The 15,616-nt window shown below is 45.2% G+C and overlaps 1 protein-coding gene across 1 annotated transcript in view; it reads left to right on the top strand.

The window, feature by feature from the left end:
* The first annotated feature begins 2,712 nt into the window (after window positions 1-2,712).
* F11R (F11 receptor) overlaps window positions 2,713-15,616 on the top strand; it is a 30,160-nt gene continuing 17,256 nt past the window's right edge. The window contains exon 1 of the mRNA XM_064282834.1: window positions 2,713-2,900. Within this exon, the coding sequence (XP_064138904.1) occupies window positions 2,837-2,900 (64 nt within the window). The 5' untranslated portion in view covers window positions 2,713-2,836. The remainder of the gene's footprint in view (window positions 2,901-15,616) is intronic.

The following is a 15,616-nucleotide window of genomic DNA, read 5'->3' as shown; positions in this document are numbered from 1 at the left end:
AGTTCTCTCAGAGGTACCTTGGAAGAAAGGCCTGGAGATCTGCCTCTGAAAGATCAATCACTGAAAAGCCTGTGGAGCCATGGAGGCTGGATGAAACCCCAGAATATTGCCCTAAGATAATTTTAAAATTTAAACCACACACACACAGAACAAACCTTGGAGTCTTCTTAAAATCAAACAAGAATTTAGCTTAACTAGTAAAGAATGTCTGCCTTGAGAATAATGCTCTTTTAAGATCTATCTATATGGGATCAAATTGACAACAGCAACTCCAAAGATTAGATAGGAACCTTAAGGGGCAGAGAGTTTACCTTAATGGGAGAGGAACAACTCAGAAAAGGAGGGTGAGAACGGTTGCACAACTCAAAGAATGTATGCAAAGTCACTGAATTATTTATACATTAAAAACTTGAGTTGGTGTATGTATTTGCTGTGTATATCCTCAACAGCAACAGCAAAAATAATTAAAAAAAAAAAAAAAGCTATGGGACAGTTCTACTCTGTAACACATGGGGTTGCCGTGAGTTGGGGGCCAACTCCATCACAGCTAACAACAACGACAACAATGGTCACAACTATGCATGGGGAAAAAACTGGAAAAAGTACCAAATTACTAATATTTTAAATTTCCTTCATCTTGTTATATTAGTATTAAAAACAGTTCTACTCTGACACACATGGGGGTTGCCATGAGTTGGAACTGATTCGATGGCAACTGGTAACGGTATTGGTAGAGCACCTAGTAGGTGCTTGATAGGAGCCCTGGTGGTACAATCGTTAAAGTGCTCAGCTGCTAACTGAAAAGTTGGCAGATGGAACCCACTAGCCACTCCTCAGGAGAAAGGACCCGGTGATCTGTTCCCATAGAGATTACAGCCTAGGAAACCCTATGGGGCAGTTCTACTCTGTCTTATAAGGTCCTATGAGTCGGAATCAACTTGATAGCACACAACAGTAGGTGCTTGATAAACATTGCTTTGAATGGATAGAACCAGAAGTGGACATTTGGCCCAAGAGACACGGACAAAGGAATGAGAGCAAAGGTGAAAGAGGCAAAAGGTCAAAAAAAGCCTCTCTTTTGGGTAAGAATGTGGACACTCCACTTCCTCAGTGAAAAAATGTGTTCAGGAAATATTTCCATAGTCAACGTGGATATGCTTAATACAGCTAAAGTTAAATCACCGCAAAGTAGAAACTAGAAATAATAAAGGTTGAATATGAGTTTCAATTAAAAATGATTTTACAATGTAAATATTAACAGAAGGCTTGTGTGTCAATGTTTGTTGTTGTTAGTGGCCATGGAGTCAGCTCCGACTCATGGCAGCCTTATATAACAACATTGTCTGGTCCCGTGCCATCTTCACGATCTTTGATATATCTGAGCCCACTGTTGTGGCTGTTGTGCCAATCCATCTCATGGAGGGTTTCCCTTGTTTTTGCTGACCCTCTATTAAACACGATGTCCTTTTCTAGCGATTGGCCTTTCCTGATGGCTTGTCCAAAGTCAGCAAGATGAAATTTCACCATCCTCCCTTCAAAGGAGCATTTCGGTTTTATTTCTTCTAAGTCCAGTTTGTTTGTTCTTCTGGCAGCCCTTGGTATATTCAGTATTCTTCGCCAACACCACAATTCGAATGCATCAGTTCTTCTGTTTTTTTTTTTTTTTCTATGATTCAGCATTCGCATACGTAAGTGGTGATGGAAAACACCATGGCTTGGGTCAGGCACACTTTAGTCATCAAAGTGACATCTTTGCTTTTTAGAACTTTAAAAAGGTCTTTTGCAGCAGATTTGCCCAATGCAATACGATGTTTGATTTCTTGACTGCTGCTTCTGTGGGTGTTGACTGTTCGTCCAAGTAGAGTGAAACCCTTGGTAATAGCATAGTTTACAGAAAAAGGGGGTCGGAATCGATTCGACGGCAACGGGTTTAACCTCCAACTGTTAGTCACAGTGAGAAAACAAATACTGAAAAATAGAGCCCTGCTGATGCATCAAACATGTGTAACAGACATATGCAGTCGCCCACAGAGATGTTTACGGAGCATCCGTGGGTCAGCATATATTATCTGGGTGCGTTTTGTGTACACCTGTTTAACGTTCTTCTTGAGATAATGTAATTCTGCTTTTCCTACTTTTGAGTTGAGCGCCCCCTTCCGCTTTCTTTTCCCTTTCCTATTATTTTCCTAATTTCTTTGCAGGCCAACTCTCAAAGCCTGTGAATGCTGCGGGTGGGATCAACAGAGGAACGCGGTTTGGGGGTGGCGTTTCCTGGTCCCCTCCCTCCCCACATCAGTGTATTTTTCACTTGCCAAGGGACAGGACCAAGGTTTCTACAGCATCTAGCAATTTACATTAAAACAAAAAGCAAAATCCAGACCCTATCCCCCAAGTCCCACAGTACGACTACCCTCCCTATTTCCTTTGAGATATTCAAGTCCTCTAGCTCCAACTCAGAATGCAGCCAGTCAGAAAGTCCCTACTTCAGGAACACCGCCCAATCAGAGTGCCCTCACCTGCCGAAAGTGTGGTCTTCGTCTCCTTACGCCATAGTCTCTTGAGCCAATCAGAGGAGGCTACAGCTTGGACCGGCGCCAGTTCGGCCTTGGGCGCGTAGTGAGCGGAGTCGCACCTGGCTACGGTAAATCACTCAACGGAGCGGCAGCTCCCTGCACCAATCAGAATTGCAGGGGCGGGGCGCCGACCAATCGGGCGGGGAGGGGCGCGCCGGGAGGGGCTCAACCTGGCGGCTGGAGCGTAGTGCGGGAGCTGCAGTTCGCGAAGCGTAGTCTCTCCCTAGGGCTCCCGCGGCGGCTAGCGTATCGGAATCCTGATCATGGAGGGGACAAAAGCGAGAGCCGAGAGGCAACAGTTACTTCTCTTCACGTTGGCGATCCTGTGTAAGTTCCCGGAGTTTCGGGAGGAATCGGTGGGTCGGGTCAGAAGTTGGTGGACGCGCTCCCCACGCCCCTTCCTCGAGGGAGGGGAGGAGTTCGGAAACCTTCCTGCCTCACTTTGCCGTCCTCCTCCACCCTGGGCTCGTCTCCCTCCTATCCCCTCCCCCGCACCCAGGGGAGTGGCTCCCCTCACCCACACCGCTGAGTTGGGACCCTTCCCCTTACATCCAATGGGAGGGAGCTGCTCCTCCGCACGCAAACAAGCCAGCGGGGGCTTTCACCTTCCAACTCGTACGAACTTGTGAGAACCGGTGGGCGCGTGGGTCCCTCCCTTATGCATCACCCTAAGCATCCCCCTCCACACGCTCCTGGGAAGGGCCTTCCTGTCCCTACAAAACGCACCCAGCATCTACAAACGACTCAAGAGAAGCCATGAGCTTCTCCCCTCTGACTCCCTTGGCTCCTGGGCGCTCAGCTCCCTAAGGGCCCCCAGAGAAAATCTAATGGAGATGGAGTGGGATGGAAGTCTCTTTCTTTGGCTGTTCCTGAAGGGTTCTTTATCGTCCCTGGATAGGTTTATCAGAGGGTGAGGTTGCGCTGGTGGTTCTGGGAAGTGTCTGGGTGTAGAGCCTGAAAAGGAACTGACATTGAACCCGAAATTTCCCAGAGCACATCATTTACAGTTCCTTTCTAGAATAACTGCGTCGGGAGCCCTTAATAAACGTTGTTGACTGAGTGACTACTCCTGGGGGGAGGAGGTGTCTGGTAGTTGGCTGGATTCTCCTCAGAGCCAGGACTCTGCCCTCCCCCGGCCGTGTACTAAGAGTTTTTGTTTCCTTTGTCAACTCCTTTTTTCTGGAACAATGTGAGACTCACTTGCTGGGGCATGTCTCTGTCTGTAGGTGTGTTTGTATGGCTCTGAGTGTGCAGTCAGCTGGGTTAGGCTTAGTCAACCTGTGTCAACACCTGTGTGTGTGTACGTCTGATTCTCGAGTGTTCGTGCATGTGCTTGTGTGGAGTTGTGTCAGTATGTGTTCCGTAAGAGTCTGTATTTTTTCCTCAAAGCCCATATTTTAGGAAGTGTAAAAGAAATGAACGATTACAGCTAGTATCAGTGGTTAAAAGCCAATTCATTGTGCCCAGTTTTTTGAAGGTGGAATAGATCCTCTGCCCTCAGAGAGATGATCTGACCACTCCTTTGTCCCTTACCCCCAGCTACTCATTGGAAACCCTATGGGGGCAGTTCTACTCTGTCTCGTAGGGCCACTATGAGCCAGGATTGACTCAACGGCAATGGGTGTGGGTTTTTTTGGTTTGTGCCTTACCACAAAAACATAAACTCTTGGCGTGGACTGGACTGGACACAAGTTTAATCTTTCCCCTATTGTACAAATGAGGAAGGAAATAGGCCCAGAGAGAGAAAATGACTTTTCCAGGTTGACAAAGAGGGTCAGTGGTGGACCAGGAATCAAATCAAAGTGTCCTGACTTCTCCTTTTTCAACTCCTGGATTCAGCATCTCAGGCATCCTAAGGCTCGGCACAGGAGCCGTGATTTCAGAGTCAGTTTGGTGTGTCACTCCAGAATCCATTCTCTTCCTTACATTTTCTGTTTTTCTTTTTCGCTAGGTTCTTCCTTCTCTCACTTCTCCCTCTCATTCTACTCTGCATTTTCTTTAATTTCTTGTCTCCTGTCCCCTACCTGTTTATATCTGCCTATATCTTAAAAGTTCCAGTTTCACCTGTGGTCAGTTTTTGGTTCTCTGTGTGGTACTCTAAAGACTGTCACTGCTTGTACCATACCAGTACTCCCCACTGCCCCAAATTGACAAGTCTTTTTTCTGAGTCAGTGACTCAATTCGTGACAGTGTTTGCCAGGCTGGTAAGCTTCTTAGAGCTGCTTCCCTCCCTCCCTTCTTCCTTTCTTCCCTTTGCCCCTGAATGTCTATACTATTTGTGATAAACCCAGGACAATCACTTACTGGCACTCAGAGCATTGTGATATCGTCATTCTCAGCTTGGGGATGTCCTCTAGTCTATTCTGAGTGTGCTTGAGAGGATACAATAGCTTGGCGGGACAGTGGGTCCTAGGAAGTAACAACTTCAGGGAATGGAGGAACTGGCCTTATCACTGTTAAAGCTGGCTAGACCTGGGGGCGGGGCAGTGATTTGGTTAGTGCAAAAGAGCCTGCAAATGGGGCCAGCCCGTCCCACCTGGGTTCTAGCTTGGTTTTGCCTCTGCCTCTGCTTTGTGATCTTAGGCTAGTAGCTTAACTGTACGTCTTTGGCCTTAGTCTTTTCAAAACAAGAGTAATAATAGCTGTCCTACCCTTGTCATGAAGATCAACTGGGGTAATAGCTACATTACATACGCTGAAGGCATTATTGTTGGATGGCTCTCATCCCCGAATCTAGCCCTTTAGATTCTCTGAGGAAGAAAGAACGCTGTTCCAGTACAGTAGATGAAAGGAAGCAGGGAGAGGGCCTCCTAGATCCCAGAGGGCAAGAGCCAAAAAGTAGGGCTCTTTTTTGGGCCTCTGTCCCTGGGATATCTGAGCATGTGCTGTCCCCTGCTCCCTCCAGGCTGCTCCTCATTGTGGGCTCTGCCATTAGAAGAGAGGTCAGGATAGGATGGAACAGGCAGGCGCAGCCCCAGCCTGGAAACAGTGGAGAGGAAGGCCTGCTGGGGCAGAGATCTGGAAGCTAGACACAGGGCAAGTTAATCTGGTGACCCAGTGTGCTAGTCTCCCTTTCCCTAGAGAGTATGCACTTAGAAAAGGCTCCAGAGCTCTCCTAGGCAGAGGGAGGCTTTCCTGCCTAGCACAGAGCATGCACTTAGAAAAGGCTCCAGAGGTCTCCTAGGCAGAGAGAGGCTTTCCTGCCTAGCACACCGGTGTGTGGATAGAACAACTTTCGGTGTAACCACAGGGAGAAAGGGAAGCCTGAGTTAGAACCCTGACTTTTGTCCCCTGTTGTCGTTAACCCGCCCTCCCCCACCCTGTGCTGGGTCAGTCTGCGTCATGGAGCTTCCTAACGATGTTTCTGACTCGGTATAGCCAAGACCTTCTTAGCTTTTTTATACTGGGTCCTGTTTGCTCTTCTGGTGCAGATTTAGCCTCAAAACTGGAGGTTTTCATAGACCTACAGGTTAGGGCTGGCACACTTCCTGGCTAAACTCGAAGCGTGCTGAGGCACTCCTCCTTCCTCTTGCTCTACTCCCTGCTTACTCCCCGGAAGGAATTGTTCCCTCGAAACTAGAAACTAATGACAGGCAACCACTGGAACCAGGAAATGAGTGGTAGTGGAATTCCAGTACCTTGTTCTTTCCCTCTTGATTTCAGAACGCTTTCACTTTATGATCTTTTCAGTGTTTGTACTCAGGGCCTAGTCTGGGGTCTCCAGCACTCAGGGCCTGGTCTGGGGTCTCCAGCCTAGTTCTGGTTTGAGATAGAGCTGCTCTGATTTAAAAAAATTTTTTTTATTTAGAATACATTGATAGATTCATGTGGTTCAAAAATCAAAATGATATTAAAGGGCTGGGATATCTTATTTTCACTCATTCCCACCCTGTTCTTGTTCACCCTATGGCTCCCATAGTTTCCTAGGTACAAGTGTATATAAATATTCTCTTTTTTCTCCTTCCTTACACAAAAAGGAGCCCTGATGGCACAGTGGTTAAAGCCTTCAGCTGCTAACCAAAGGTGGGCGGTTCAAACCCACCAGCTGCTCGGCGGTATAAAGATGTAGCAGTTTGCTTCTGTAGAGATTATGGCCTTGGAAACTGTATGGGGCAGTTCTACTCTGTCCTATAGGGTCACTACTTGATGACAGTGAGTTTGGTCTTACACAAAAAGAGGCATACTGTATACACCGTAGAGACCCCTGGTGGTGCAGTGGTTAAGCGGTAGCTTGCAAAAGGAAAGATTGGTGGTTTGAACCCACTAGCTACTCTGCAGGAGAAAGATGTGGCAGTCTGCTTCCTTAAAGATTAACCCTATGGAAACCTTGGAAACCCTATGGGGCAGTCCTACTCTGTCAGGTAGGGCTGCTGTGAATCAAAATTGACTGTATGGCAACAGGCTTATATACACTGTACTGCATTTTGCTTATTTTGTGTAACAATGTATCTTGGAGATTATAGGTGTTGTGGCTCTGGCCATTAGAATCCCTCCCCCACCTCACCTCCCACGCACATGAGTGGAGTTCAGCAGGTACCTGCCCTTGTTCTTTGGACACAAAAGTGGCTGACACCCCCATCTTCCCAAAATAGATCTAAAAGCTACACACATTTTATGTGATAGATTAGGAAATGACAGGGCTTATTTTTCTCAGCTTTTAGCACTGAGGAGAGACCCTGGGGATCTCTAAACTGGAACCTGTTTCCTTTTCAGAGTTTCAGGAAAGGCCTGGATGACCACTCGTCAAATGTATTGTGGAAGAGGCTTCAGTGTTGTGCGAGGGAGTTGTGGGAGGCAGAGTGAGTAGACATATATTGGGGTTTTCCAGGCATTGAAAACCCAGAGTTCATCTGCCTGGGACTGCCTGATAAGCAGGGTTTCTGTCTAAAGTCCGGCTTGTGTCATTTGTTTCTCAGTGGGGGAGTGGGGCAGGAGGAAGTAGCTGGCTGGCAGGAAGTTTAACGCCAGGCCTCTGGAGTGAGCCCCAGGCAGTTCCCTGGCGCTAATGCTTGGACCAGCAGACCTACTTCCCTTGTAATGGCGGCCTTAGGGGAGATGGGTGGGGGAAGGGAGAAGGAGCCGAGCAGGTAGAACTGGAAATTCTGCCAAGAGAGGGCAAGAGGGAGCCTTGGAGTGAAAGCTCCCCTGTCTTGGCACTGCTGTTGCCACTTTCTGCCTTCCTCAGAGGGCCTTGCCAGCTGATTGTCCTCACTGAAGGTGCAGTCAAGATTGGCTGTTTAGACTTAGCCCAGCCTGTTGTTGGGCTCTCCAAGCCTTCCTCTTGCCCACGCATTCCTTATCTGTCCCTCCCAGCTTCCAGAAAGGGCTTGCCAGTTTGTAGACTGTTCCTGGCCCAGTAGTGCCTCCTGATCATTACTGGGAAGGCCAGTCCTTATAGGAGTTAGTTCAGTCTGTACAGGGTGAGTGGTAGGGAGGAAAGGGCAAACTGGGGGTGGAAGCCCTTTAATTGGTCCAGGTTTTAATTGTAATGTCCAGTTCATTTGTTTATCAAACATGGGTGTTTACTATGGTCTGAGCAGTGCCCTGGAGCCCTGGTGGCGCAGTAGTTAAGAGCTTGAGTGCTAACTAAAAGGTCAGCAGTTCGAATCCACCAGCTGTTCCTTGGAAAGCCTATGGGGTAGTTCTGCTCTGTCCTATAGGGTTGCTATGAGTTGGAATTGATTTGACGCCAATGAATTTGGCAACGGGTATAGAGAATAGGAATCCTGGTGGCGGAGTGGTTAAGAGCTATGGCTACTAACCAAAAAGCCAGCAGTTCAAATCTGCCAGCTGCTCCTTGGAAACGGAGGTGGTTCTCTCCTGTATAGGGTCACTGAGTCAGAATCCACTTGATGGCAGTGTGTTTGGTTTTTTGGTTATAGAGAATACAAAGTGCTTATTAATTATTAATGTGGGTTTGACCTTTCATGTACACGGGTGGTTGTTGCTGGGTTCTGTTAAGTGTCTGGAGGCATTCACCCTTCTGTGACCACCTTCTCATCTCAGCATTGCTTCAGCGTGGTTTAAAAAAAAGAAAGCCTAGAGCACTTTCTTGAGTCCCTGGGTAGTGCAAATAGTTAACCCACTCAGCTTCTAACCGAAGGTTGGAGCTTTGAATCTACCCAGAGGCACCTTGGAAGAAAGGCCTGGCAATCTACTTCCAAAAAACCAGTCGTCGAAAACCCTGTGGGCCACAGTTCTACCCTGACACGTGGGGTTGCCACGAGTTGCAGTCGGCTCAGCAGCAACTGGTACTGGTAGGAGCTGGGTAGGGCTAAAGGGAACTTCGTTTCTTTGTGCCCAGGGAACTCACAGACTTGTACTGATTTAAGTAGAGTACAGAGTAGAGTGTGCCAGGCATTGTCATTAAGGTGCAAAATGTTTTGGAAGGTTAGAGAAGAAGAGATTCAAGTTTTTAAAAGATTTTTAATTAAAAAAATGGCACATGCTCATTGCAAAAAAAAAAAAAAAAAAGGGAAAGTACAGAGGCATATAGAGATAATGAAGGAGCCCTGGCGGTACAATAGTTTAACGCTTGGCTCCTAACCTAAAGGTTGGCAGTTCGAACCCACTGGCGGCTCCTTGGTAGAAAAGACCTGTCGATCTGCTCCCTAGGAAACTCTGTGGGGCAGTAGTCCTCCTTCTTACTTAGACAGAACACCTATTACTGGTGTTTTCATTCTAGTCTTTCCTCTATAAATAAATGTGTAGTATGTATTGTGTATATGTATACGTATATGGATATGTATGTGGCGTATATATGTATTTTATATACCATATTTTTATGCTAATGATGCATGCTTTCTGCGTTTTTTTGCCAACTTCTCCCACCCCCCACCCCGGTACTTTCATAACCGTACTATCTTTTTTTTTTTTTTTTAACAGCAAATGTAAAAAAAATTGGCATACCAGTGCTTATGAAAATACCTCATCGGGGGAGGGAGCACTTGGCAAACAAATGTAGAAGGTGTGTATTATTTGTATAAAATACGGTGTATGTGTGTGTAAATATATGTTACAAATATATATATATATATAAACATATATATATATATATATATATATATATAAAGGCTTGGTGGTACAGTGGTTAAGAGCTCAGCTGCTAACGAAAAGGCTGGCAATTCAAATCCACCAGGTGTTCCTTGGAAACGCTATGGAGCAGTTTCACTCTGTCCTATAGGGCGCTATGCTGTCGACTCGATGGCAACAGGTTTTTGTTTTTTATATATTTATATAGATAGATAAAAACAAAAACTAAAACCTGTTGCCATCGGGTCGATTCCAACTCATAGTGGCCCTATGGGACAGAGTAGAACTGCCCCATGGAGTTTTCAAAGAGTGCCTGGTAGATTCGAACTGCCGACCCCTTGGCACTTAGCCACTACACCACCAGGATTTATATATGTATGTATGTATACACACACATATGTATAAGCAAAATATGCTTTAAATAAGGTCCATACTATTCTTCTGTTTGTCTATACCATAGTTTATTTAACTGCTCAACTTTTTGTTGGGCATTTAGGTTTTATTTTTTCTTTCTTTTTTGTACTAAGTAACATTAAGTTACCTGTGTACATAATAAATTCTTAAGCTCACCTTTGATTATTAGGCTTTATTCCTAGAAGTTGGGGAGAGGTTAATTTCATCAGGGGAAAGGCATCAAGGGACATTTGACAGGACACTCTAAAGGACGGATGGATGGATGGGATCTCCTTGCTTGCCCAGTGGAGATGCAGTGTCACATAATAGTTGTGATGCTTTGGAGTTAGGTAGAGTTAGGTTAAGATTCCTACCTTGCTTTTTGTAGCTATAATTTGGGCACTGCTTTAAGCCTCAGTTTTCTCATCTTTCAAATGGTCTGATGGTGATGATGATAGTACTTGTCTCATAGGTCTTTGTGAGAATTCAATGAGAAAATGCATTATGCACTAATCTTAAAGTGAGGGCGCAGTATGTCACAATTTGTCACTTCTTCCATTACTCTGTTGGTCAGGGCAATCACAGGACACTGCTCAGATTTAAGAGGAGACTCCTAAACCCTGGCGGCATAGTGGTTGAGACTACAGCTGCTAACCAAAAGGTTGGCAGTTCGAATCTACCAGGCACCCCTTGGAAACCCCATGGGGCAGTTCTACTCTGTCTTTTAGAGTTGAGATGAGTCGGAATCAACTCGACGGCAGCGGGTTTGGTTTTTGGTTAACTTAGACTCCACTAAGGAAAGCATGTGGAATAAAGTAAATCTACTGTGGCCATTTTGGAAAATTCAGTTTGCTGTAGTTGTTTTATTATTATTCAGATACATGGTGATTTCGAGGAATTATACCCTCAGTCTTATGGGTTTATACACCACCAACTCTCCCCTGAGGTGTATGAAAATGTGGGGACTGATTTAGGTACTAACGCCTTTGACCACCTCCCCTTCTCTTACCTGACCCACGTTCTCTTCCACTTGCCACCCCTTGTGCCATTCATTCCATCTGTGTACTTTCCACTTCTCAGCTACAGTGTCTCCAGGTTACCTGTACTCTCGTTTCTTCCTCCTCGGCATTTATCAGACTTGTATACGCTCTCCCACATTTGGATGGTCTGATCTCGTACTTCTTACTCATCTTTTACCTCATTTCACCTTTAAAATTTTATTTACACATCTGCTTTGTGTTCTGGAATACCACTATTTGGATCTTTCCTGTTATTTTTTATCGTCCTTCCTTTTTGTTTTTCCCTTTCCTTTCTGGGTTTGTTTTGTTTTTCTTTCCTTCTTGTGATCTGTTTTTCCTTTTTTTTTTAATTCCCTTTCTTTCCAACTTCTCTTTTCACTAAATTACAACACTTAATACCTAATGCTTATTACAAAAATGTAGAACATAGGAAGGCAACGCCCCTGTGGTCCCATCTCTCAGATAATATGCAATGTCAAGTGTTTGGAGCCTATTCTTAGGAGTTCATTCCTTTTTATGCATATACTTAGATTGTTTTTGTATTATTTATAAACATAGGATCTCTTTTATGTATTGTTTTGATCTTTTGGACATATTTCTGTGCCAGAACAAATTGTTGTACCTTGTCCTTTGGGATGACACTATGTATTTTTTACATAGTTGTGGTGGTAGTTGTTGCAGTACCATGTAATGGAATCAGATTGCCTGGGTTAGAATCTTAGTGCTGCCATCTATTAGCTCTGCGACCTTGTGTAACTTACTTAAATTTCTGTGCCCCAGTGAGCTCATATGTAAGATGGGAACAATAATAGTACTGACCTCATAGAATTATTGCAAGAATTAAATGAGTTAAACTTGTAAAGGGTTTACAACAGTACCTGGCACCTAGTAAGCACTCAGTAAATGTTAGCTGCTGCTGTTATTTTATTCAGTAGTCTTCTTGGCAGCTACCAGTTATTGAGTGCCTTCAAGGCTAGAGGTTCACGGCTACCCAGAGCCGCCTCAGAAGAAAGGCCTGACAATCTACTTCCAAAAAAACAACCACAGAAAACCCTATGGAGCACAGTTCTACTCTGACACACATGGGGTTGCCATGAGTCAGAATCGACCCCGTGGCAACTGATGCCCCCCACCCTTGGTCATGTTCAGTAATACGTATTTAGAATTCAGTACAGTGAATTAAGAGTATAGGACAAACCTTGCAGAATGCCCACTGCTGATGCCCAGGTTAGAACACAACCATTTTGAAGATTCTATCTGCAAGAAGAACAATGCTCTGGCCAGGGCCCTCCTACTCAGCTAACTTGGGCCTCTTTGGAGTTTCTTGGTTGCTCTTATGATCATGAAGACAATGGGAGTGTTTTAAATGGGTTTACAGCCTTCCTCTACTTTCTCCTGCTGCTATTTTAGATGTTGCATTAGAGGACTTCCCAGCCTTTCCTGCACTTCTGGTTCTGCACACCTTCCCTGGATCCAGGAAACCAGGCTCCAGCATTGTTCACGCACATGCCCACAGATACGCTGCAGCGTGGCCTGGCTGCAGAAATCAATGCCTTTTGCAAAATGGCATGAGAATTGCCCATGTGCTTAGAACTTTGATGCTGTTTCAATGGGAATGAAGCAGTTAAAAAAAAAAAAAAAGATTTTAAGTTATAACACTAAAGTTTAAAAAAAAAAAGATTAATAGACTCCTTAATTAGATTTTTACGTTATAAAACTAAAGTTTAAAAAAAAAAAGATTAATAGACCCTCAATTTTCTTAGAACCAAACAGTGGAAAAAAAAAAAAAATCTTTGCTAGTGTTAGACTAGCAAAGATTTTTTTTTTTTAATCAAGCTTGTTTTTTCTCCATTTGGATGTACTGCATCTGCCAGTATGAAAAACAGCCGTATCTTTTTAGACAGAAGGAGTAGATGTTATAACGAATGTTCTGCTGTGATCTAATATCTTAATGTTCTACGCTGTTCAGCAGACATTTATTGATTTTCAGCATAACACGTGGTCCCTGCTTCCTGGAAGGTTACTGGCAAGTTGGGGAGACAAACACATGCACAGATGATGTCACTGTAACAGGGGAAGTGCTTTGGCTGTTTTGCCTGGTGTCCCTTAAAAAAGTGGTGGCCATATATCATTAAGTGCTGAACTACTAACCATAAAGTTCAGCAGTTCGAACTCAGTCCGCCCAGAGGTGCCTTGGAAGATAGGCCTGATGGTCTCTTCTGAAAGGTCACAGCCTTGAAAACCTTATGGACCAGTTCTACTCTGCACACATGGGGTCGCCATGAGTTGAAATCGACTTGATGGCAGCTAACAACAAACCAAAAACCCGTAGCTGTTGAGTTGAGTCCAACTCATAGTGACCCCATAGGACAAAGTAGAACTGTCCCATAGGGTTTCAGAGGCTATAATCTTTATGGGAGCAGACTGCCACATCTTTCACCCATGGAGTAGCTGGTGGCTTCTAACTGACGACCTTTTGGTTAGCCACCAACCACTTAACCACTGTACCACCTGCCCATCATGGGTGATCTTTTTGGTATTTGAAATACAGGCAGTCCCCAGGTTACAAACTTATGATTTATGTACAAAGTGTAGTTACCAACCAGCCCCTGTAAAGACCATCAGGAAAAAAACTGAGTTGGTGTTTAGGGCCCAGGCTCCCACGATGAGCTGCACTTCTCCTCCGTGTGCAGGTGCTGCAGCCGGTCCTTGGGCTGCCGCTGGCAGTGGGCAGGGCCCTGCGACTTGGTGTGCCCAGCCACAGCCTGCAGCAGCGAGCAGAGGGCCCACATGCAGCCATCTCCCTTGGAGCTTGGAAAGGGCCAGCCCCAACGTCCGGATGTACCGAGCACTGCAGCTCTGCTCTACATGGAGGGCCTATAGATTAGATACCAGCCGTACATAACTGTTCCAATTTCCGTACAAATTCGACTTAAAGATAGATTTAAGAATGGAACTCATTCATAATCCGGGGACTACCTGTACTGTGGCATAGCTTCCAGCATCAGAATAACACATAAGCCATCCGAGTACAACAAATTGTCAGGTGGTGGTTTCCCAGCAAAGTCCTTGATGACATGGATTGACTCAATTGCTGCAACAAGGTACTCAAACATACCTGTGATCATGAAGGACCAGGCAATGTCTCTTTCTGTTATAGTTAAGGTCTGGGGCAACTAATACCTTGATATTTTCAGTTGCCTCACATGCATGCAAAAGCTGAGCATTGAATAAAGAAGATCAAAGAAGAATTGACACATTTGAAGTATGGCGTTGGTGAAAGATAGTGAATATACCGTGGACTGCCAAAAGAACAAACGAATCTGTCTTGTAGGAAGTACAGCCAGAGTGCTCCTTAAAAGGGAGGATGGTGAAACTTCGTCTCACTCGCTTTGCACATGTTATCAGGAGGGACCAGTCCCTGGAGAAAGACATCATCATGCTTGTTAAAATAGAGGGTGAGTGAAACAAGATGAACTGACACAGTGGCGGCAAAAATGGGCTCAAACATACCTACTATTGTGGGGCTGGCGGGGCTGGCACCTAATAACAACAATAGAAGCCAGGAAAGAGGCCTTGACCTGGCTTTGGTGGGGGTTGGGAGTCGGGTAGGTCATTTCTCAGACAATAGTGTGGCTAATTAGCTGCTGGCCCCATGAGGAAAGAGGGAGAAAGGGTGTTCCACATAGCAGGAGCAGCAGGAGCAAAGGCAGAGATCATGAGAACTCCTGGTGTTTGCTGGGAATTATAAACACTTCTGTATTGCTAGAGGGTGAATTGAAAGAGGGTGATTAAGATGATGAAGATAAGTTTAGCAGGGGTAGGAGGAGGGGTCTGATAGTGCAGGAACTTTTTTTTTGCCCTGAAAGCTTGAAGCAGCTTTGAATGCTTGAAGTCAGATGTGCGTTTTTAGAAAATGCTGCATGGTATGTGAATCCCAGCACCACCACTCACTAACCGTGTGCCTTGGGCAGATTACATAACTGCTCTTTGCCTAGTTTTGCCAGGTAGAAATTGGAGACAATAACAGTATCACTCACCTCCTAAGGTTGTTGCAGGGATTAAATGTTGATACATGTAGCATGTTTCATCGTCGTCTGACTCACAGCGACCCTATTGAACAGAGTAGGACTGCCCCGTAGAGTTTCCAAGGGGCGCCTGGCGGATTCGAACTGCCCACCTTTTGGTTAGCAACTGTAGCACTTAATCGCTACGCCACACAGGGTCGCTATGAGTCAGAATCGACTGGATGACAGTGGGTTTTTTTTTTTTTTTTTTTTGGCTTGGTAGCATGCTTACAGCAGTGCCTGGCATATACTGTAAAACCTGCAAAAGCCCAAACCTGTGTAAGGCGGAAACCTGTCAAAGAAGGAAAACTCAAATATTTTCCACTAATACAGAGCGATAGAAAAGTGGTACCCTGTCAAGAGCGGAAAACTTGTGAACCTGGAAAAATAAGTCAGTCCCGTAGAGTCAATAAGTGTTAGTTCTCAATCTAGCAGTGGCCTGGAGGGTGGATTTGAGTGGGTCAAGATTTAAAAAAGGAATCCTGGTGGCACAATGATTAAAGTGCTCCGCTGCTAACAGAAAAGGCGACGG

This window comes from Loxodonta africana, chromosome 3, assembly GCF_030014295.1.
Source record: "Loxodonta africana isolate mLoxAfr1 chromosome 3, mLoxAfr1.hap2, whole genome shotgun sequence".
Taxonomy (NCBI): domain Eukaryota; kingdom Metazoa; phylum Chordata; class Mammalia; order Proboscidea; family Elephantidae; genus Loxodonta; species Loxodonta africana.
Note: the sequence above shows the minus strand (reverse complement) of the source record. Positions and strands in the feature narration are given on the sequence as shown.